The following is a 25,233-nucleotide window of genomic DNA, read 5'->3' as shown; positions in this document are numbered from 1 at the left end:
ATTTTAACTTTCGATGCAGTGCCATCGGTCGCTAATCGCAATTGCGCCCATTGTGGAAGCAAAGGGGGACGATAGAAGTGCGCAGTCACTATTTATTATAACTTCAGCAAAGCCAGAGTGGGTCGGTCAGCTATAAAATACCGACGAGAAGCCCCTGCAATCGGATTGCAACATAGGAAAGCACTTAAACTTACCGCCAAGGGTACGAGTGCGACCGCGCATGCGGGCGTCTGCCCGAGGCAGCAGTACCGGGAGTGCGAGGTGGGCACTCTCGTTCGCACAACTCCCAATCAAGAATCACAGGTGTCGCGTCCGCAAGCCTGGCAAAGCGCACAGCGGGTGCTATCTCTCGCGCTCCATTTCGTTAATGACCAATATACCTGCCTCCCGCAGGGGGCACCTGTTAAAGCAGGTGTTTGCGTGTACTGTGCGACACCACGGACCCCAGCACCCACGCTTAGCCGTGCGTGGCATCGCCGTGTCTGGGGAAAAGGGGATCCTGGTGGTTGAGCCGATGCCGAGTGTTTGGACCTTTATGGCCCCTCGGCGGAGGCAACACACCACTTTGGCCCACGCTTCCCATAGACGGTACCCCCGGGCTGACCCACCCGGGGGAAATCGGCAGTCGCCTTTTCCTGTCCTCCACTTCATCTTTCACTTTCCTATCTCTTTTTTCAGCACTGTCCTGTCTCCTCCTCATTTCTTGTTTTTCCTTTTTTCTTGGCGGCGAGGGTTAACCTTGTGTGGAGTAGCTACCCTGAGTTGCCCATATTTGGTTATAGTAGCGGTGTACTGCTGGCGTGGGCAGGACTTCTTGCAAGTTCCTGTCCCGTCCCCTCGTTGGGCTCCATGGTGGGTGGCAGGCACAACTACCGAAAACACAAACCCTTTCATGGATTCTTTCTCCCAAACAAATGATCGCCCTCCAAACAAACGAGGGCGGACCGATGCTACAAGCCATTTTTTTGTGAAAACAAAAGAGACTTTTCCAAAGTTCCATGTCATACATAGCGAGGAGCATGAAAAACCCGCTCGAAAAATTTCCCCTTTCATAGTGTCAAAGTGTCTCACTAAAGACCTGGGCCCTGGATACAAAGTATCAAAACTTGCAAATGGTGACCTCTTGCTAGAAGTACAAACCAAGTGCCAGTCCTCCAACCTGAAAAACATTGTGTCGCTTGGGGACATTTCCGTCGTCATCACTCCCCACCGATCCTTGAACATTGTAAAAGGAGTAATATCTGAGATAGACTTCATTGCTCTCACTGAAGATGAAATGGCAGAAGGACTAGCAGACCAAAACGTCATAGCGGTTCACAGAATAAAAATCCGAAAGGATAACAAGGAGATCCCTACAAAACATCTGGTTCTGACTTTCAATAGCTGCACCCTCCCAGAGTCAATTGAAGTCGGCTACATCAAAATAAACGTCCGACCGTACATCCCAAATCCGAGGAGATGCTTCAACTGCCAGAAATACGGCCATGGTTCGCAAAGTTGCCGTGGCCGCAGAACTTGTGGGAAATGTGCTGCGAACGACCACAACTCTGATAACTGCACCGCAGACCCACGCTGTGCAAACTGTGAGGGGGATCACCCCGCATACTCTCGATCCTGCCAAAAATGGAAAGAAGAAAAGCAGATCATAACACTCAAAACAACAAAGAACATCACATACAAAGAGGCACGTACCCAGTACAACAAAAGCAAGAACACATTTCAGTTCACAGCGAAACCAAATCTCGCCGATGTGGTGCGACAGGGCGGGGCACCACAGCGGCCTTCGGCACCTACCCAGACTTCAAATGAGGCTGAGGTAGTGCCATCCCCTGCCCCGGTGGAAACAGCTCCCGCTCCTCCACCACCCCCAAAACAGGCTACGTGTCCCACAGGGTCGGCGGGCCACAAGACCTCCACCCACGAGGCAAGGTCTAAAAAGAAGGAACACGTGCCTCTGGCACGTTCGTCCAGCACCTCAGACGAGGTAATGGACATAGGTCAGGACAGCTCTTTGCCGTCTTCGTCACAGAGACGGCGGAGCTCCTTAGAACGAACCAAAACAGACAAGGCCCGAATCACGGGCCCTGGAAAAAATCTAACTTAATTTCTAAGCTTTCGACAAAATAAGATGGCATTCCTGGTACAGTGGAACTGTAGAGGACTTCTAAAGAATATTAATGACATAAAAGACATTCTAGATACAGTCTCGCCAGTTGCACTGTGCGTACAGGAAACAAATTTAGGTTGCATGCACTCGAATATACTGAAAAAATATCAAGTCTTCCGCCGAGATCGAGAGCAAGCAAGCAGGCTTTCGGGTGGTGCGGCCATCATATTGCAAAGTGGAGTTCCAGCTCAAGAATTGAAATTAAACACTCCCTTAGAAGCTGTAGCAGCCAGAATAATTGCCTTTAAAACTCTTACGGTGTGTTCTGTCTATATTGAACCAAATCTTAAAATAACACTCCATGATCTAGAAAACCTTTTTTGCCTGCTACCAGAGCCCTACCTAGTAGTAGGAGATTTTAATGCACACTCTCCTTTGTGGGGAAGTGAAAAAAGTGATACACGTGGACAGCTTATCGAGGATTTTATTCTTAGTTCAGACATTTGCTTATTGAACTCCTGTAAGCCCACGTACTGTTCACCAAGGACAGGAAAAATGAGTTTTTTAGATTTGGCTTTTAGTTCACCTTCCCTTTTTAATGATTTTAAATGGGATGTTCTGAACAACCCGTATAGTAGCGACCACCTGCCAGCAATAATCAGCTTATCATCCTCACCATCACTCATGCCGACCAAACCGAAACGGTGGAAACTTCACTTAGCAGATTGGGAGCTTTTTAAAGTAGAGGCGAATCTAGGAGCAGTTTTTATAGATGCCCTTAGTGTCGACAGAATAAATGAGTTGTTCACGACTTGCATTATCACTGCCGCTCACCTCGCCATTCCACAGTCCTTAGGTGTGGTGCGACAAAAACACAAGACGTGGTGGTCTCGGGAATGTAAGGAGGCCAAAAAGCGACAAAATAAAGCATGGGGTGTTTTCCGAAGGTACCCTACACACAAAACTCTTACAGCTTTTAAAAAGGCCAAAGCTAAAGCTCAATACATCCGTCGCAACTCTGAAAAAGAATCCTGGCAGAAGTATGTCACGTCAATAAATAGCTCAATGACGTCTAAAAAAATGTGGGAACAAGTTCGTAAACTCAGTGGAAACTTTTCCCCGTTTACAATTCCCATCCTCACAGCCCCTGGTGTTCAGACTAGCATAGAAGAACAGGCCAATATACTAGGCGAACATTTCACACACGTTTCAAGTTCGTCACACTACACAGAAACATTCTTAAAATACAAAAACATAGCTGAGAAACAAAAACTCCCAACAAGTGGTGGCAGAAATGAATCATATAATAGTTTTATTACACTCCAAGAAGTAAAGAACGTCCTTGCTGCTGGAAAACAGACTGCGCCTGGTCCTGACGAAATTCATTACGAAATGCTGGCTCATTTATCCGAATCCTCTGTAGAGGCACTTGTGAAATTCTTTAACAAAATTTGGACTCTGGGTAAACTCCCAGAGGCTTGGAAACAAGCCGTTATTGTTCCGTTTCTGAAACCAGGAAAGCCGCCGACCTCAGCGGTCAGTTACAGACCCATAGCTCTGACCAGCTGTTTAGCAAAATGTTTTGAAAGTGTTTTAAACATCCGACTAACTTTCATCTTAGAATCTCATAAACTTCTTAATGTTCATCAGTGTGGTTTTAAGAAAGGGTGCGCAACGACCGACCACTTAGTGCGTCTTGAAAATACTGTCAGGGAAGCGTTCATACATAAACAAAATTGCCTGGCCGTTTTCTTTGACATGGAAAAGGCATACGACACGACTTGGAGGTTCGGGATCCTACGCGATATAGCAGATTTGGGCATCCGAGGCCGGATGCTAAATGTTCTGAAGGACTTTCTATCAGGTCGTTCATTTCAAGTACGTCTCGGTACCACCTTCTCGAGGAACTTTATTCAAGAGAATGGGGTACCGCAGGGGTGCATTTTAAGTACAACTTTGTTTATTGTAAAAATGAATTCTATTAGCTAGGTAATCCCAAAATCCATTATGTTCTCGCTGTATGTCGACGACCTTCAAATAGCCTGCACATCCTCAAACATATCAATTTGTGAAAGACAAGTACAATTAACACTAAATAAACTAGACTCATGGGCTTTTAAAAATGGGTTCAAATTTTCCCCACAGAAAACCGTGTCAGTAATGTTCTCGCTGAAACGAGGTGTACAGATCAATCCCAAGCTACACCTAAATGGGATTGAGTTGCCAGTAAAGAGCGAACATAAATTTTTGGGTGTAACGTTCGACAGAAAACTAACATTCCTGCCTCACATAAACATCCTAAAGAGGAAAGCCATAAAATCTCTAAACATACTGAAGGTTCTCTCTCGGAAACACTGGGGGTCTGATAGGGCGTGTCTTCTACATATATATCGATCTGTTGTGCGGTCTAGCTTGGACTACGGGTCCATAGTCTACGGGTCAGCTAGACCATCATATCTAAGGAAATTAGACCCGGTACATAACTTAGGTTTACGCCTTTCTTGTGGCGCTTACAGAACATCCCCTGTTGATAGTCTGTATGCAGAGACGAATGAGCCTCCGCTGAAAGATAGAAGGGCTTCACTCACATGTGCTTATGTCCTTAGAATAAGGTCACAGAAAAAACACCTCTGCTATCCAATAGTCTCAACATGCCGCTCACAAGTAATTTTCACAAATAAACCACAAGCAATGAGGCCACTGATAATGCGTTTCGAAGATATTTGCAGTGAGCTAGAAATTCTGGACACCTTGCCCGACACTGCACCAAAAAACAGCCCCCTACCCCCATGGTACAAACTTCCAAATGTCTGTGATCTCACTCTAACACACTTCAACAAAAGCCAAACTCCTAAAGAGCATATAATACAAGAATTTTGCACAATAAAAGAAAAGTACAGTAATTATACAGAGTTTTATACAGATGGATCAAAAACTTCTACTTATGTTGGCTGTGCCGTAGTTGAAGAGAACTGGGAACAAATAATTAGGCTTCCTCAGTGCGCATCAATCTTTACAGCTGAATCCTATGCTATCCTGACAGCTGTAGAAAAAATAGTGAATGAAGGCATTGGGAACGGTGTCATCTACACCGATTCGTTGAGTGTACTGATGGCTTTAAATCACAGAAATGCTGCCATGCCTCTAATCGGTGACATAATACATAATGTAAAAATGATCACGACACAAGGACATAACATAGTGTTCTGTTGGGTCCCTAGTCACGTAGGCATTGACGGCAATGAAAGAGCAGACAAATGTGCTGCACTTGCCCACAACAAATTGATTCAGAAAGTAAACATACCACATAGTTATTGCTTAAAATTAATAAAATATAAACAGATGAATAAATGGCAGTCCAGATGGAACAACCAAGAAAATAATAAGTTGCGTCTCATAAAGCCTGTACTAGGAGAATGGCAATCGAGCACACATCAACAACGTTTTATGGAAGTGATAGTATGCCGTCTTCGTATTGGACATACACATCTAACACATAACTTTCTGCTAATGAAACATAACAAACCGACCTGTGAAGATTGCGACGAGATACTCACTGTAAACCACATTCTAATTACATGCTCAAAACTTGAGGCACTACGGAGAAAACATTTTACTATATTTTACAATCATACCATCCCATTCCATCCCACCTTGCTTTTAGGAGAAAGAGCACTTGTAAACCTAGCATCTGTTCTCAGTTTCCTAGAAGAAGGAAGCTTTTTAAATAAACTATAGATTTAACATATCCATTTCCTCTTTTGCAACCAGAACATACATTAACCTCGCTCTTGGCGCATGATAGCCTTAGTTGCTTATGCGCCATAAAACCCAACACAACACACACACAATATACCTGCCAAATGCGAGCGAGGCGATCAGCTAGTGTATGGTGGCTGTAGCCACCATAGCGTCTTAGTTGCCGCGAACAAGCCATGAAAGCGAGGCAATCGCCAAGCCAAGCCCAGACAAGAAGCGCGAAAGCGGCCGCACACATGCTTTTCAGACAGCAACATCGCAGTTAGCATCAATGAAACTTTCCTGCTACTGCGTTTAACCCTAACTGCACCGCCACAACGCGACGCCGCGATGCTGCTTTTTAGGAACATCGTGAATTGGGCTTATCTGTCATTGTTACCGTTGTGCAACGTTCACCATCGCCACCTGGCTGCTTCGCTGTTACCACATCCCCGGGCGCCTAGTCAGCATGGCGGACTGCTCAGTCAAGCGCCGTACTAGCCTTACGGTCGCAAAAAAGTTGGACATCATAGCGGACCTCAACTGCGGGATGAAGCAAGCAGACGTCGCCAGGAAGTTTGGGTTGTCACGCAAGACGATCAGCGGAATCTGGACTCAGCGAGAAAAGATCGTCAAAGAAGCACCCGCTGGGGCAAGCAGGTCCAAGCTGCATAAGTCGTCCCATCCCGTACTAGAAGAAGTGCTTCTTCTCTGGATTCAAGACACACGGAGCAAAAACATTCCACTCAGCGGACCTTTAATTCAAGCCAGAGCCAGGCAGCTTGCATTCGGTCTTGGCATTGAGTTTGAAGCCAGTCAAGGATGGTTTGACAGATTCAAGCGTCATCATAGTATCAGCTACAAAGCTATTTGCGATGAGAGCAATGCTGCTGACGAAAACACCGTAAGGCAATGGGAGAATGAGACGTTGCCGTCTTTATTAAGCGGATGGAAGGCTTGTGATGTGTACAATCTTGACGAGTCGGGAATATTTTTCAAAATGCTCCCCGGCAAAACATTTGCCTTCGCAAACCAAAACTGCAGCGGAGGCGAAAATTCCAAAGAGCGCCTTACAGCTATGTTCTGCACTAACATGGACGGAACTGAGAAAGAAAGAATTTTGGTTATTGGCAAAGCTAAAAACCAAAGATGCTTAAAAAACTACTCCATCAATGTGGAGTACACAGCTAATAAGGCTGCATGGATGACGGCAGACATTTTCAATAAATGGCTGACAAGCTTTGATGAGAAGATGGCGAAAAAAAACAGGAAGATCTTGATGTTTTTGGACAGCTGTTCGGTGCATATGAAAACCCCGCCGTTGAAAGCTGTTCAGCTCAGCTATTTCCCTCCAGGCTGCACCTCTCTGCTACAGCCTCTGGACCAGGGGGTCATAAGAGCTGTTAAAGCCAAGTACAGAGGGCGGCTCGTTGATCGACTGCTCTTTAACATGCTGCAGAAGCGGGAAACGACTATCAACGTGAGGACAGCAATTGAAATGCTGACTGGCTCTTGGAGTGACATCAAAACGAGCACAGTGAGAGGGTGCTTCCGAAAAGCGGGTTTTAATCTGCAGCAGGAAGGGGACGCTGAAGATGAAGACATGGAATGTAGAGATGAGGAGCCAGAAACTTGGCCAATCATTCAAAGTAAATTTGAAGAGTGCGGCACATTCCAAAGCTTTGTTGAAGCCGATGACAATATTCTTGTTGCAGAAGACCTCACAGATGAGAACATAGTCAGAATGGTGCAGGAAGAGGACCCAGAGGATAGTGCAACGGATGAGTTCGACAATGAAACTGATTCTGCACCACCGCTGACTTCTGGTGAGGTCATTTCAGTACTCGGGCAAGTGCGCCATCACATACAGCTTTGGCCCAGTGGGCATGAAGCTCTTGGCCTTGGCCTTGTCACGAAGCTGGAAGAAGCTGTGCTAAAAAACACTGTAAATGCAGCCATGAAACAGAGCAAGATTGAGAACTATTTCACCCGCAAAGCAGTGTGAGAAAGTTCTGGTGGAAGGAATGTGGATTGTGTTCAGTGTGTGACTGTAGACCTAGCAGGCCATAATATGAATCCAAATGATAATAAACTTTTTGCAACAGGCTATACCAGTGTTTTGTGCTTCTTTTAGTCGTAAGGTACCTACTTTGAAATAAGGGCTGATTAGAAAATAAAAAAATGGTACCCTGCTTATAAGAGACCTCTCATATAAGAGACAAAAACTGCTCTCCCGTACATGTCTCTTATAAAGGAGTTCAACTGTAGAGCAACAACACGATCGAAGTGCCTGAACTTCCCATTTTGCTATACATACTACTGCGGTCCAGAATGCCACGGTGAACACCTCAGTGTTATAGTTTTGTAAAAAAAGTCGTGCAAATTTTGTTGTATTTGAGGACCTTAATCATCGTTAGTGGAGACCACATAGTGCATAGTGAAGCAGAATCCATTTTTTTTTTTGTCATTTCATTACATCAATAATACAAAACATTTTTTTTTAGTGGTTTTCTCATTATTTTGTCGCTTGCAAAGCACTGCAGTGATGGAGGATATTTCTCAGTATGAGTCTGTGGAAAAGAATTCGAAGTTTTCCTTCCAGTTTTCAACTATGCTATCATTGTAGTTCCGTTGTCACGGAAAGTACTTGGAGATTCTGTGGCATTATTTTTTATTACAGCATGCTTTGCTGATATTGCAGGGTTTTTCTTTTTAAAAACCTCACAGATAGTTTTTCATAATCTGTCTTTGAAAAAGAAGTTGGGTCACTTATACTACAGCGCTTATACTGAAGCGAATGCACATTTGTTTTCTCAGTTATTTGAATCTCGACACATTCTGAAAATGCTTCTAGACTAGAAGACCACAGTTGAGCATTAGAACTGTAGCTCCCTGGCATGTACGGTCTCACAGGGAAAAGTGGTGCGAAATGGAGCTTGTAGGCTAGGCCCGCAGCCGCTAAATGGTTCCTTTACCTCTGATCACATTGGCTTGTCTTTTGGCTTGCCATCTGATAACATTTCATGGTCTTCTCATGTGACAATATCAAACGTGGAGCTTAGTCTCTCGAGACAAGCTCAGACTGGCTTTCAAGAAGACGTGCTTTACTTCCCTCCCTCTTTATCTCTTTCTCCGACTAACTTGCCTTCTCGATGCCAAACTTGAGCTACAACTCAACTTCTCCAATGTTTATAATGGTTGCAGCGTGAGACGGTCCATGTCACTGTGAACTGTTGATAACAGCTGGTGAAAGAGATGTCTGGTCATCCCTTCTTAACCATTCTAAAAAGAATTCCACTTGCTACTGAAGCAGTACAAGCACCTTAACAAGAATGAGGCACAAATATTACTCTTAACTCGCCCAAACCAAACATCTGTTACTCTCAATCTATTTTCACTTGATTTGTGGCTTTTTAATTGTTCCAATCTATGCAAAGCACTCAATTGCTTTGCCTAATGTCCGTTTTTAAACCCATGGTCACATGGTAGGGATAGCAAGCTCGGAAGCTTGTTTAATAGTCTTGGGCATGCCTTATGTCTGAGAAATAAAGAATGCAGCCAGCAGTGGCATTGCTTACCTGCAGAGTTGTCACAGGCTGCTTTTTATCATTATTTTCAATATGTGCAGTCAATACAGTGTTCCAGTTAAGGCTGCCTTCTTGTAAAGTCTGAAATCACAAAACAAAGCAACAGGGCGGGCATACCGTAAGGATAAGCACCACAATGTCATCATGGTATCTGTTCAGTGTTGTGATCTTGTCAACCGGTTTTTTACTTTCAGACTTTGCCATGAATTACTAGCTAGCCTGATCTGTTACTCTTGTTGTACCTGTAAAGACCGCGCCTCATAAGACTTGTGAAGAAATACAGCCCTTGCTGAATAGATCTGGCATATTCAACTAGAATTGCCATCAAGTTGCATTTTGTCCCAAATTTGCACAGCTGCCTTTCTGTTCTGTAATGTTAACTTTCTACTTTTTTTACATCATTTTTTATTGCTGCTTTTTGTCTGAATGGTCAAAGAGACAATGCAAGGAGGTGTCTTCCGGGCTGGGATAGTTTGGCGTTATATAATACTAATAGCACTGCCATAGTGATGTGTTAGGTCGTTTGGAATGCTCATAGCCTGTTTTGAGGCTGGGGACAGTGTGGTGTTTTGAGCTGAACAGGGATGTGATGGGCATTGGGCTCATGCAAAGAAAATCTAGACAGGCATGAGGACGGAACAGCTTATAAGTGATGTCAATGTTTCATTTATTGTGTTCCTGCAGACTCCCGACGGAAACAGGGCAGCCAACATGGCCATTGCCAATCCAAATGATTTTGTGCTGAAGCCCCAGAGGGAAGGTGGAGGTGAGCATCCTTTTATTTCATTATGATTATATGCACTGTACCATAAATGTGAAACCCACACATGCGGGAATATTATTTGCTTCATACCCCACTTCTTTCTTGGCTTTTCTCACTTCTTAAGATCTTTGCACTGTAGGCTCAATAAATCGAAGGGTATGGAAAATTGAGTGAATTATGCAAATATTAAGCTAAGGGCATGACTTTTTTTAATACAGTTTGCATTTACACTGCACAAAATCGCCACTTCGAACATAAACTAAATGGTTAAATTAAGCAAGTTTGAACGAGAGTCCATTTTATTTGCCCTGTATAGTGAGGAAAGTTTTAAAAGAGCGTGAAAACTTTTCATGAACTCAAGCTTCTGTATTCCATTTGAAACCAGGAATGAATCATAAGAATGAGCCTATCGTCATAACTCACATAGGTGGTTCCAAACGGAATATATAGTGAACAACTTAACTGATTGCAAGGAAGGTTTAAAGGGTCCTTCCAAAAAGATTCCTTTAGTATGCGTTAGATGAAAGTGGGTTCTCAGATTTGAAGCAATAGAACTGCTCTTAGTGTGTGTGAAAAAGAAAATATGATAGAGCCATTGCCAAAAGCTGTGTTCTCCTCTTTTTTCATATTCACCATATTTTTATTGTTGAGTAGTAGCTGTTGCATTGTCTGGTTGCCTGTGCTAGGTTAAGTGCTGCACATTGAATGACAGTGTTGTGTTGTATCTATTTCTGAAGAAACACCAAACAGAAAGGGCATATTTGAGTGTGCCCTGTGTGAAGATGACTACTGTAAAAACCTGCACGAGTTTCTTTTTTTTCCAAATGTTATCCTGTCAGCTTCCCGCCTGATATTTAACGTGGATCTGAACAAATTTCAGCCTAAACCCTCATTTCCGCCTTCATCTTTAATCAGCGCTACCAGCACTAGGCATCCAGCGAGAGGAGGTGCTATCTAATGGGGGAGTCAGTTGACTTTCAATGGTTTCGGTTTTACCACACCGACCCCGAGATTCTCGCGATGCACACGTGACCGGAAGCACGTCGATCAAACCTCGCATGATGTAGGGATAGTGGAATGATCACGCGGTACGTTACCAGAGTCTCACGCGGACCTCTGCAGCTATGCTGGCCTCGCCCTGCAGCTGAATTGTGGACGTTTGACCAGTATTCCCAAGAAGTATGTCATTGTGCTTTTGAGAAATGTGGGATATCGAATGTATCTAGAGGTACCGCAGAAGAGCTTCCACAGAAAGATGTCTTTAGCAAGGGACTCTCGGCAGACGGTAGATTGGACGATGGCAATCGTGAAAACCCCAAATCTGAGACTACTTCCCAGGTGCACGTGCCGCTCGCCTGTGCGTGATGCTAGATGTGGACAGACGCGAGCACAGCGCATGATGGCCAGCAGTTCCTGCATTGCCATGCCGCGTCCAAGCTGGAACCAACTGCTGGTTTTAGAACAACTGCAGGACCACATCGCTTCCGCGATCGCTGCTACTAATGTTAGCTGCTCTTCTCCTCACGGTGCGTGAAGTTCTTTGATAAAGTGCCTCTGCATGAGAAGGGGAGCGAACCAGTACTGGTACATGAAGGCTCGTGTCACTGTTCGATGCCTGGTGTGGGGTGGGTTGGTAGCGAAAGTGTGGGGCGCATATGTCTGCACTCCCACAACTGCGAAATGTAGCACAGATGAATACTTTTGCTGATCTTTCCTTGGTCACATTTTACGCGGATAAAAACGTTTTTGCCATTCTTCCTCACTCACATTATACGCATATGAAAACTTTTTAATTTTTCCGTTTTTGTTATCCTGAAATTATACCTTGTATTATATGCATGTCCGTAGTCTTATTACGGGTGTTTACGTTATTATAGCCATTGCATAAGACAAGCTGCCACTCCTTCAACCTGGAGCTTGGAAAACTGTGGTGTGCTGGAATCTGACTAACATCACGCTGTTGGCCATGGAACCTCTCTTCCAGTGAAAAACCTAAAGAGTCATGGAAAACGCAACGAAGGAATGCACTCATTTTGGCCTGAACATGTGAGCTTTCTAAGCTCTGCAGCCTAATATTGTGAAAAAATGCACTCCTAAACTTTTGTCGTACTTACCTAGTTTTATCACAGGCAAGGCACAGTAGCTTTCGCAGCCAGAACGTCTCCACAGCAAACATGAAAAAAGAATGCTCAGGGCATGTGCAGATCTGGCATCCTTGACTTTGCTCTTTATAGCCGGGACTGAATGCGATAGTATGAAGGGCCTTCCTTCGTCCATGCATACACCTACCTGAATTGTTTGTGCATATCTGTTCTGGCGTCACATTGGTACCAGGCATCTTGGCCAGTCTTAGGTGTGCGTTAACTCTGAAGCAAGTGAATTGGTCACTATGGCATACACTTGAGTGTAGCCATATAGATGTGGAGAAGAGCTGTGCACCTTTCTAAAATTCTCAAACCTGATGAAATTGTCCTTGGCAGAGGACAGAACCAGGACATGTATTTCATTGAAGCTGCGGCATGAGAAAAGTGTGAATCTTTCTTTACCATGCTCGTTTTAACTATTATCTCCTTGTTTCTAGTACCACATGTACTTGCTTTGTGAACCCCCCCCCCCCCCCCCCCCGTTATGGCCGCTGAGAATTTGAAAGAAAAAAAAAGCAAAGTCTTAGTTGTTAGCACGTGCCTGGCACTCTCGCAGCTCAGTGCATTTCTTGACAGCGCACAAAAATGCTGCCAAGGGATAACATCATGGTGTGTTTATCTTGTGATGTTAGCTCGAAAGGAGCGGGGCAAACTTTGTTCGGTTGCGCAAGTCTCATTTTCGGTATGTTCTCTTTATTATGCAGTTTTTGGGGCGGGCAAAACCATTGGAACCCGTGATAGCAGCAAATGCCTTTTGAAGGAACGTGCTTAAAGCCAGGTTCATGATCGCAGCTGACCGCGTGCTTTCGTTGATGGCTGATGGGTGGAAGGATTCACAACTCTTGCAAAAAAAATGTTGAGTCTTTCCTACGTAATGAACCATCCCCCTAAGCTAACCTCAATTTCTCTTGAGAAAAAATGACTTCATTAAGCCAACAAATACAGTATACTCACCTTCAAAGATCACCCGGAGCTATAGGTTAGCCTCGAGGATCCCTAATAGAGTAAAAAGATGTAAGAAACCTCATGAGTCTTGGCTGCTGTGCCTCCCACCTTAACACTCATGCGGAAAGGAGGATGTGAATGCATGGCTTCTAAAAATACGACTGAATTAAGTAAATAATCACTGGCTGTGTAATGACACAATCTGCTGGAAGCATCTGTGTATAATCTGCCCAGAAATGAAGTAGACATAAAGAGGAACCCAAGGGTTTCAGGTACTTTAAGAACTTGTGCCCTAAACCATAAGGATAAGATTTTAATAGCCATGTGCTCATTGTTTCATGTTACCCCGTGTGGCCTGTGCCATGCATATATTATGCGTGCCTTGCAGGCAACAACGTGTACGGTAAGGAAGTCCGGCAGCAGCTGCAGGCCATGGGTCACACTAAGGAGCGCGAGGGATACATCCTGATGGACCTCATTCGGCCACCCATAACCACTAACTACATTGTGCGCCCAGGTAACAAAGTCACAGCGCACAGTGTCGTCAGCGAGATCGGCATTTTTGGCATCATCCTCGGGTGAGTGCGGATTCATGCAATTCCTGCTAGCAAATCTGTGCCTTATGCATAGAACTTAGGCATTTAATAATGTTTGATTGGGATTGTGACACTTAGCAGAGTTGTTTCAATCTTGCGCACCATCCCAGGGATGTCGACTTTCAGTTTAATCTCTGCTGAAGGGTGGTTGAAGGTGGGTGTGGATGACATTTTAAATATGGTGCTGGTTTTTTATTATGCAGTTCTAGCTCATCTGACAGGCTGGGAAATTGAGAACAAATTACAATCATGAAATCTCAGTTGTATTGCTTGGGAGAAGAAATTGAATCATAAAATAATATAGTACCATGTGAAAGTAAATTTCATATGATCACTTGTGTTCATTAATTACTTGCATGTTGTTCCAAAGAAAGGACACACCAAAAATCCTATGTTTACGGTTACAGAGGTCAAAGAAAGGACAACGCTGAGAAAAGTAGGGCTAAAGCAGTGAGTGTGCTCAAGCTGGATCTTTGAAATAGTCACTGTCATGCTGTGTCATTTACAGTGTACAGTAATAATTTTATGTGTTAGGTTAATAGGTATTGTACACCAAGCTGCATGGTAGAGGCTCGCCACGTGCAGGGGTACGATTAGTTTTGACCATCTGTAGTTCTTCAACGCACTGAGGAAGCTCAGCAGATATTTTGAGTTTGCAGAGCTGCATTGCAACCTACGAAGGACTCTGTAGTGGATGCCTCTGGGTCAGTTTTGAGAACCATGATGGCAGCAAGGTAGCACTGCATGATTGGTTATGCTACTTATACCAGTCAATATGGCACTTAGAAGCAGGTTACCTTGAACCCTGGAGCGGGTTTGGTGAAAAAGTCTGCAAATTTTGCCAGCAGTCAGAAAGTGAAAAGAGTGTCAGTGGAGCCTGGTTTTTGTTGGTTGAATGAATATGCTTGCTTTTCAAAGGGCGGACTGTGTGGGATCCGTGCTCTAGGATTTGCAAATCTTTCATTTTTATCTTAACACAACTCTGATAGGCCAGGAAACTTGAAAACACTCAGTGACACTGCGGAGATGCCTTTTGATAATTCTGGCAACTGCATCCGGTTGTATGAATTCGGTACGTAACCCAAATGCTTATATGCATGTGTGCCTTGTGCTCTCCCGTCCTCACTGTGCAGGGACCAAGACGACATCATTGAGAACTATGAGGCAGGCCACATTCTACGGACTAAGACGACTGGCATGAGTGAGGGAGGCATCTGCGCAGGATTCGCCGCCCTGGACACTGCATACCTACACTGAAAGGCTATCTACAGGACGATGTCATTTTGTTACACTTACGCAGTATGAGAGTATAGGGGGGTGCTGGCTGTATGTGTGACGATGTGCGTGCAGCTATACCCGAGGGACGATTTAAAGAGCTATATTTTATGAAGAAATAATATATACTGTTATATTCTTTTATTCACTTCGGATCCATGCACGCGTGTTTCTAAGAATAAATGAGAAGTTCGACATTTTGTTGTTTTTGCTGCTCACTTGCTCCTTCTACCATCTGACGATGCCTTCTTTTTCATCTTCATGCGGAGGGGAGGATGTGGCGTGGTTTAGTCATATGCAGTGTGCCGAGCGATTTCAGGCTGTTTTATACGTCTGCTCAGCGCCGCAGATTGGGCCACTGAGAGCTTTTTTTATAATATGTCCATGCGGAAGATTTAAGCTGCATCTGCAGACAGCAATAGACTTGCATTTCTCAGTTTGGGAGAACTCGCTTAAATGGCTGTGGTCTGCCTTCTGGCCCAGAATGTCATATTCAGTCAAGTGATTTTCAGCCAATTGATTGACATGATGCACACAATGAAATTATGTAGTATATTAGTGCTCCTTTCGACTGTGCCCTCTCCAAAATGGCGTCATCTGTATTCGTGTACAGTGGGCCGACTAGCCTGTGGAAATGAAATTTTTGTTTCCTGTTCACTGGGAACAAACATAGGTACAGTCGTGAGCAAAAGTGATATACAACAGTCAGCCGGTAATGGAGCTCGGGACAACTGCCTCAAAATGTTGTCTAGCAACAGCGCCAGGGATAGCCACAGTGACACATGATTGGGACAAAATGGGGCACAGCCACAATTGTCTCGATCCCAGATAGCTGTCGCTAAATAAAATTGGAAGGCAGTTTTCCCACGCTCTGCCACTGGCTGAGTGTTGTATACCACTTTTGCTCACGACTGTACATCAGAAGACCTCGTCTTGCATCTCCTCTTCCTTGGTAGGTGTGCACCAGTTTTGATGTTGCAGATTATAAAAGCCAGAGTCCTCCTATATAATACAGTTGAGCCTGGATATTTCAAATTTAGACTATTGTTACGGACAACATCAAGGAAGAAGCGGGCCGTGGCGTAGACAGGAGCGCCCGCGCTAGACCTGGCAACATTTCATTAAACGTCATCTCGCTGTCATCGACCATCTCTCTATTCTCTGTTCTCCTGTTTTCATCATCACCCCCTCATCCTGGTCCTTAGCATCAGCGCCCTGAGACTTCTTGCACCATCGGCGAAAGGTTAGGAGGCACCGCATCGCCGTTCCCCAGCCTGCTGGACCTATCAAGACCTTGCCGTTCCTCCACCCCATCCCCCCCGCCCCGACCCCAAGACACAGCGAAGGAGAGACTGACCCAAGATGCCACACATGACCACAAGACGCAAGAAGAGACCCGAACGACCATATGTGACCCCACGACCCAGGAAACCGCTACACTTCAAGTCATCCTCCCCTGCCTATGCCATGTGGTGCGTGCCTTGACCTCCGCCATAGAGTTGTGGCAACGTGTGGCCCGAAAGTCTCGTGGCCAAGGTTTATCGGGAATCATTGTGCCTGCAAGCCGTTCTATTCTTCCTTCTTCCTCTTCTTCAAGAATCCAGACACGCCCATCATCATGCCATGCAATCATCAACATTGTACACTTCGTCCACGATCATCGCTCGGTGGCCCCGGGTCATGTTACAGACAACATCAAGGAAGAAGAAGCGGGCAGTGACGCGGACAGGAGCGCTCGCGCTAGGCCCGGCAACATTTTATTAAGCGTCATCTCACTGTCATCAACCATCTCTCTGTTTTCCTGTTTTCATCGGCTTGCCGAATCGTAACACTATATTAAACTCGCGGATATTGGACTCCAATTTCACCGGTTGTTTATTGTATTGCTACGAATACGACAGTGTGGGCAGTGGCGTGGGGTGGAGTGCTCGCGCCAAGCCCGCTGGCCATTAAAAGCATATTTCATCGTCATGTCATCACGTCATTCTGTTCTTGTTATGTCACCGTGTTTCATCGCTTGTTATATGCCACCAAGTAGCAATATTGAACTCCACACCGTACACAGGAAAGTGTGCCTTCTAACTATCGCCTCACCCTGGGTCATTTGCCACGTGACATTGTGTGATGTTTGCAAGCCACATGCGGAAGGAACGAGAGAACCGATCGGTGGCGGGCGGTCTGGAGCAGCACCATGCCATGGAAAGTATTTTCCCAAAAGACATGCAAATCTGCTGTGATTGTTTGGTGCGCAGCACCACGTAACATTTGCAAGCCACATGCTTGAAGAAACAAGAGGGATCCAATTTGGCAGCGGCTGGTGTGGAGCAGATGCAGCCAATGCAGCAGTGGTGTTGGGGAGAAGGGAAACAACACAAAGGAGCAAGGCACAAAGGTGCGCTCGTTCTTTCCTTTTCCATGGGTGTGCAGGAGCATGGACGTAGGAAAAATTCTCCTAGCCTTCTCTCTTCCCTTCCATCCAGATTTCCTCTTTTCACTCACAGCAGCACACACTGTGCATGCGTCAAAAAGTTGTGGCAGGGAGAACACCTGACACTTTCTTTAGCGTTTGTTCTGACTGCTCTGTGTACGGCGGGTAATGTGCGTTGTGAAAGCCAGGTCAACATGTGGCAGGCAATGTCGTACACTTTCTCCAGTGTGTGTTGTGCCTGCCCCAATCGCGACATGGTAAATCAAACATACTGAATACCAGACTACCACAACTTAACCACTGTGGTGGAGGGGGTGAACTTAGCAAAGTGCCAGTGCCCTTAACAGGAATGCCCATGGGGCTTGCTCAGCTTGTCCAGTAAAAAGAAATGACTGAGGTTTAACCCTGTTAAACCTAGCTAGGCAAAGCAAGAGTGTGGCTTTACTTTGGTTAGGCTTAGGTTTAGACACGGGCAGTCATGGTTTTGCAGCGATCAAATTTGTCTTTTTCACAAGATGTGGCGAACTCTAGCGTCTGGTTGAAAATGCCCTTGGGAGACGCAGCTGCTTACGAAGTGGTGATAAAAAGGCAGATCACTGAGACTGTGAAGTCAAGGATGCTCACAACCACAAGAGGGAACATGTGATGCTGTATCTGCCGTCAAAGGTCAAGTGATGGTATGCCATGGCTAAGCTATACTGCTACACTGTGACCTCTGGCTCGGTAAAGTGCAAGCAGCCTGCCATGGTGTAGTGAAGCTGTCGCTTCAAAAAATTACTCAACAATTGACGAAGCCACTACACACACTTCTGTCGAGGCACTGGCACTCTGCCAAATTTGCCTCCCCCACTTCCCCCTCCCCAGATCTAAAACATGCTCTAAATATAGGGAAAGAGCTGCAATAGTGGACAGCTCCAGAATAATTTTGAACACCTAGGGATCTTTAACCTGACATTATCAGCACCTGTTTACAAAATAGGGTGCCTGCATATGAATGCCGTTCTTAGAGTGGGGCCGACTCAAATAGCGACGCTAGAGGGCGCCACATTTGTTAGGCCAGCCACATTGTGCGGGCACCCCTGCCATTTTCTGGATACTTTCTCTGTGGCAGCTCTGCGCCTTTCCTTTCATCTAGACCAGTTTACAATTTTACTACCATATAAACCACGGCAGTTTACTGCAGTGAGCTCAAGGCTCTGTTTGTAATTATTACAGCATGAAAGAAATAATCAAGTATAATAGTGAAATCAGCAATCTGTCTTATATAATCATAGCTATCTCTCAAAATTCATTTCAGCAGCATTGAGCCCCTCTAGTTCTTTATTTTTTTTTTTTTCAAGTTCACAGCATTTGTCATAATTTGTCCTCATCGTGAGGGGTTTCAAGCAAATTTCGATGTATCAAATTATTTCACAAACCTCTTCGAGTTCAATATATTCGATTTCGACTGTACTTCATGCCTGTGCACTCCCTCCGTGACATCAGGTGCCTTGGCCAAGAAGGGTTTGCTACAATCGGTCTGTGCACAATATCACCTTGGCACTGTGCGTGTTAATTTGAATGTTATGGGATGAATCACAAATGTTTCGCTTTGTAGCGACACTTGATTTATGCTGCCTGTGTGCTTTGCAAAATGAAAGTACCAGCAACATAGGATGCCGGATGGTCGCATTCATTATGAAGGTTACAAGAGCCGCCACTCGTGGGACGAAGCAGTAAGCTTCCGAACAAACCACAGTTGGTAATCATGAATCATGCTACTGAAGTAAGCACATTCTGTGTAAAGTTCCTTTTGTGCATGTCTTCTTTTCTTTTTAAAAAGCACATGAAAGGAAACCAGCTGTCATACAATGGTTATTGCATCGTGAAATTAGCCACAGATTATAAATAAGCAAACGTTTCGAGCTTGCTGTTGCCGCTCATAGAGCCCGCTTTCATGCAACGCACGGTTAAGGTATGTCACTTCATGAAGGGGGTGTGCAAGCCTGAAGGAGGTAACAGTGCTCCATACCATGCTCTATGCTCGAACACGATTATCCTAACAGCTAGATCTTTAAGGCACAGTAATGGAGCGGTAGATTTTAATTGTAGCTTTGCCGAGCATTTCAGCTAACCCATGAGTAATGTTTAGACCTAGATATAAACTGTAGGTTAGTGCAAGTAGTGGCGGATGGCAGAAAATAATCTGATGTGTTAACTAGTATATGCAGGTTCATGTTCTGTGTACATGGCGACATCACACATATGACCAAATTGTTTGCAGATGTTCTTTATGGATGGCCATGAGTAAAACCCATATCACCTTTTAGAATTTCAGAAATGCCATACCATACTCCAAACAATTTTCATTTGGAATTTGTATCCCCATTGGGAGCATCTTTTATCACAAAGAATTTTGACCGTTTTGCACATCATTCAGTAACCTCGTGGCTCTGCAGTGCATGCATGAACACCCACTATACATCACATGGGACGTATATCCAGCTTTCTGCTTCAGCTCACCTTAATTGCCTGGCTGGGCTATAAAGGCCACATGAATTGTTCACAACCAAGTGACGTATATCGGCACGTGTTTCGTTACTGGCATTACAATGGTGCGATATTCGAATGGTGCAAAACTGCCATCCAATCTAAGAAAATTGTGGCCAATTTAGTTTTCCATTTGGGCCAATGGATATCAACTGGAAAATTTCAATAGATAATACCAATTGAATTCTCAAATACATATTGGCATCCTTTAAGTTTCAAATGGAATTCACATTCCCTATTTGAGTTCCGATTTCTAAGGAACAATCTGATTTTCCATTGGACTTTGCAATTGGAATTTGTGTCTCAGTTGGACACTCAAATCTAGTTGGTCAATCTCAAATCCTAACTGGAATTTTTATTTCTGATTGGAGCCCCAATTCCAATTGGTACGCCAAACAATTTTCATTTGGAATTTGTATTCCCATTGGAAGTATTTGGTTCCTATTAATGGTTCAGTACTTGGTCCTCTTCTTTTCCTGTTGTTTATAAACGACATTGTACATGATATGCCTGTTAATATGAAAAAATATATGCTGACGATTGCATTATATATATCAATATACACAACTTGGCAGATCAATTGCTCTTAAGTAAGGCTCTTCACGAAGAGGGCTTTGTCGGGCTGGTTGGTTCATGTTGAACGAAAGGGAGAAACAGCTCAAACAGACAGGACTTGTAGAAAGGCGAGACAGACACATGAGCTCATGTGTTTGTCTCGCCTTTTTACACATCCCGTTTGTTTGAGCTGTTTCTTCCTTTTGCTCTTCACGACATTACCGATTGGCATCAATTCTGGCAAATGTCAATTAACTTTGAAAAGAAGGCTTTCTATGACTATTATACATAAAAAATATTTGAAATTTGTCTGTTGTGTTAACAATATTGATATATCTAAAGTGAATGCAAGAGCTAAATTGCCTTCAGTAAGTCAAGGAAATCATCTCAGCAGATTGAAGTTCTTATTTCAATTAATTAAGTTGGCACTATAAAATTTACCTCTCTGAAACTATCTCTTTCTCAACTGGCTTATGCTACTGGACGAAGGCATGCTTTTACTATAATTCCATTTCAGATATTTAATAACTGTTATTAGTATTCATTTTTTCTAAGAACAAGGACTGACTGGAACAACCTGAGTGGCCTTGAAATTTATTTATTTATTTATTTATTTGCTGTACCCTCACGGTAAAATACATTATAGAGGAGAGGTGAGAATAAAAACATTCAAGAAAGAGCAAATCAATAATGCATAGAAAATATCAGAAGTACAAATTGAAAGAGCTAGGAAAACATACCAGACTTAAAGTATGAAGCATTGTACGCACCAATACGCAATAGTAGAAAGAAAACTCAAAACCTAAAGGAGCAATGATGAAAAACAAATTAATAAAAGAGCCGGAAAATGGGGCCGAGTACCACAAGAAAGTGAACAATGACGTCATTCAGGAACAGCTTACCGATTTATGTAACGTATATTTAAAAAGGGTGGGGTTTTACTAGTGATGCAGGCAAATTGTTCCACTGAGATGAAGTTTGTAGCATAAATGAATTGGCGAAAAACCATTCTGTAAGATGACATGTGAACATCGTGTTGGTAGTCATGGCGAGCAGAGAAAAAGGAAGGTGGGTGAATCCAAGATAATTGGAGTGTCGCGTTGTGATAACAAATTTTGTGAAAGGGACAGATACGCACCATATTCCTGCGGATTGCGAGAGGTTGAATGTTTAGAGCTGCTTTCATTTGTGTGACACTGGTAGTGAGGTTACAGTTGGCTAGTATGAAGCGGATTGATCGATTTTGTATTGCTTCTACATGCTTTAACTAATGTAGTGTGATGTGGGGCCCATATTGATGAAGTGTATTCTAACTGTGGTCGAGAAAATGTAAAGTTGCATTTTTAGTGAAGATGGTGCCAGGAAAAAAATACGCTTCAAGTAACCCAGATTTTTATTGTCTTTGGATTTAATGGTTTCTAGGTGTGGTTTCCAGGACATTGTGTTAGTTATGTGAACACCAAGGTAGTGGTATGATTTTACGGATTCTAAAGTTAAAATGTTTAGTACATATGTTGGGCACGGAGTGTTAGAGCAGGAAATATGCTTTGATTAACATTTTTTAAATGTTAAGCTCTATTTGCCACGTATGGCACCTGTTAATAACATTATTCAGATCAGTTTGAAGCTGACCAGTTGCTGTATTGTTAAGACCATTGTTTATTTTCCTGTACTATATTATGCAATCATCTGCAAACAAGCATAACTGGGAAGAAATTGCATCGTGCAAGTATTTTATTTAGATTGAAAACAAGAGAGGGCCGAGAACGGATACTTGAGGCACCCTAAACTTGACGGATACAAGAGGGGAATCAATTGTTAGCAGTAACAAATTGTATGCGGTCAGAAAGAAAGGCATGGAGCTACTTAAATACAGTTGCATTAATGTTAAGGCATCAGGCCTTATATAGCAGAAGACTGGTTAACATTGTAAAATGCTTTAGAAAAATCAACAAAGATGCAGTCAGTTAGTAAACCGGAATCCAGAAGCATGTGCACGTTACGAGTAAATGAAAATAGTTGTACATCAGATGTATCAGATGAGAATGATTTTCATAATTCGGGTTGAAATCTTGAAAAAAAATTTGTACGTTCTGAAAAGTTAACAAGGTGAGTAAATATCACATAAATTTGCAACGCACTGAGAAATTGATCTATAGTTGAATGGATCATGTGGTTCACCACATTTAGAGATGGGAGTTATCTTTCTGCTCTTCCAGTCTGGGTAATTATGTGGAATTGTGAGCTTGAGTAAAAATGCACTGGAGAATTATGGAGCGGTACTCAACAGTATTTTTAAAAACTTCATATTGATAAGATCAATTCCACAGGAAAAGCTTTATTTTAGTTTGATGATGACAGATTTGATTCCAGTGGAATCAAATACGATGGTGGTTTATTCCATAATATTGGTGTGCAGTTAACTGATTGCTTGGCGAGTTTTGTGAAAATGATTCAATGAAGGTATTACTGAGCAGTGAGGCACAGTGTTAACTTGGTACCGAATCACCTGATGTTGATTGCAATTACATAATTTGGGTTCTTTGTTTTTAATTGTGTTCCAGAAGCTTTTGAGGTAAGGTTTTAGCATTTTTTGAAGTATAGTGTTAAAAAATAAAAACAACAGTTTTGAGTGCCAATGTTTAATAAGAGTATGCGGCTTTGTACGCCGACCAATATGCAGGGTTTTGATTGCACTTAGCAGCAAGAAAAAGTTGTTTCTTTTTGTTTGAGAGTCTATTCATCTGCCTGGTGTACCATGGGGCATTATGGTTATGAAAAATATGGCAAATTGGGATATATTTTTTGCTCAAGTAAGCAACTTTATCTATAAACAGGGCCCAGTTCTCGTGCGCTGTTCTTTAATAAATGTTGGGATGTAAGTGTCAAAAGTTTTACAACCTTCATTGATTTCATTTGCTTCCTTCATTCTATAACATTTATGAAAAGAGTGTTTTTTTTTTTTTTTCTCAGCTTCAACTTGCTACTGTTTTGCCAGTGTGTTGTTGATATTTTGTTTTCTCACCCTGCTAAAATACTAAAATATGGGATTGCAGTATCTAAAAATAAAATGGTTAATAAAATAAGATTGCAAATGGAATTTTTTCATTTCTAAAGTCTAATTGCAGAACAATGATTTCATTGATTTGCACTGTAATATTTCTATCTACAGAACAAGAGTGAAGAGAGTCTTTTATGCACAGATATTAGCAAGTTAATATGCTGAATTGTTTCATCATTTCCACAGTCACTGTGGGGAAGAATAAATGTAACTTCACTTTGTGAGCAATTGTCACTTGCTGCAGGAAGAGGATCCCGCAGTGTTTGGTGAATGTAGCCTTGAGCTTTTCTTTGCACCCTATGTCTATAGGTGTATGTGATGTACTATATTTGTTTGACTTGAATTTGAGAAGAGCATGTCATTCACCATAATTTACATTCTCTTGTATGAAAAAAAAAAGTACCACAAGGCGCAGCATCTCCAAGAAGTCCAATTGATTCTATTTGGACCCAGCTGGTTTTTGCCCCATTGGCGCAATTTCCAAATGGCTAATTCAATTATTCCCAATTTGCAATTCCCAATTTGCAATTTCTCAACGAGACTCTGCTATTTTTTACTGAGCAGAATTTGTTGCGCCACACCACTGAGCTCTCATCACATTTCCAAAATTCCAAAAGTTGATATGGTTATTATGAACAGAGCTGATGAGAACAGGTGTCTAACTACATTGGTTATACAGTCAACTGTTTTAGTTAATTTCACTTGCCTAATCTCTGCCATTAGCAGCATTAATGGGCTATAAAAGCCATCTTCAGCCATCAAAAAGCCATTTTAAAAATTACTGGGATCGCAACTCATGACCGCTGAATGTTGCATGTGGTGCACTACCAACTGAGCTATGGAGACAGATGTTTCGTTCTGTCATCTACTTTTGCTGGTATTTAGGACGTGTGTATGTAACCTTGAGAGTGTTCACCATCGCTATCCTACCGCTACGAAGATGGGGCTGGTGAACACTCTCAAGGTGTGGGTGAGGAAACAATAGGTTGAGAGATTTACAAGGAGAGCATAGCAGTGAAGTGGCAGGACTTAGATGGTGCAACAAGATTGGCGGTTAGAAGGGACTTAAGTAGGGATGCCCTTTATCACCGCTTCTATTCATGAGCTACATTAAGGAGTTAGAATTGAACGGATTGGGGCTTATGATGTCATGACGGCATAGGGGTGAATTGGAAACATACTGCATTTCGGGACTGATATATGCGATGATATATGCACAGAAAAATCAGGATTCGTGTTTTATTGCGAAAGCAATACTGCTATGCACTTTCAGCCTTTGCCGTGGCGCGGCGGTGCCACCATTGACCTTAGTTGACTTCTGTGTGACGTCATGTGGGACATCACGCTGAAGAGAAGGGCGACTGACTCGCGCCTTCGCAAGCCGCGGCGATGCCACCACCGGCGCCTAAGTCCTGCGCTCTCCACTAGGAGCGCAACAGGTGTTGTGACGTGACGCTGAGATATAGCTGAGAGAAGGGCGACCGACTCGCGCCGTCGCAAGCTGC

The 25,233-nt window shown here is 43.4% G+C and overlaps 1 protein-coding gene across 1 annotated transcript in view; it reads left to right on the top strand.

The window, feature by feature from the left end:
* The window catches only part of LOC146200121 (glutathione synthetase-like), a 54,144-nt gene extending 38,791 nt beyond the window's left edge, over nt 1-15,353 (top strand). Inside the window, exons 10-12 of the mRNA XM_084595373.1 lie at nt 10,117-10,198; nt 13,673-13,862; nt 15,014-15,353. Coding sequence (XP_084451499.1) covers nt 10,117-10,198; nt 13,673-13,862; nt 15,014-15,137 — 396 coding nt within the window. The 3' untranslated portion in view covers nt 15,138-15,353. The remainder of the gene's footprint in view (nt 1-10,116; nt 10,199-13,672; nt 13,863-15,013) is intronic.
* The last annotated feature ends 9,880 nt before the right edge of the window (nt 15,354-25,233 follow it).

The sequence above is a fragment of the Amblyomma maculatum genome, chromosome 2 (assembly GCF_055883805.1).
Source record: "Amblyomma maculatum isolate TAMU_Amacu chromosome 2, ASM5588380v1, whole genome shotgun sequence".
NCBI lineage: Eukaryota > Metazoa > Arthropoda > Arachnida > Ixodida > Ixodidae > Amblyomma > Amblyomma maculatum.
This window is presented reverse-complemented; position numbering and strand designations above follow the sequence as displayed.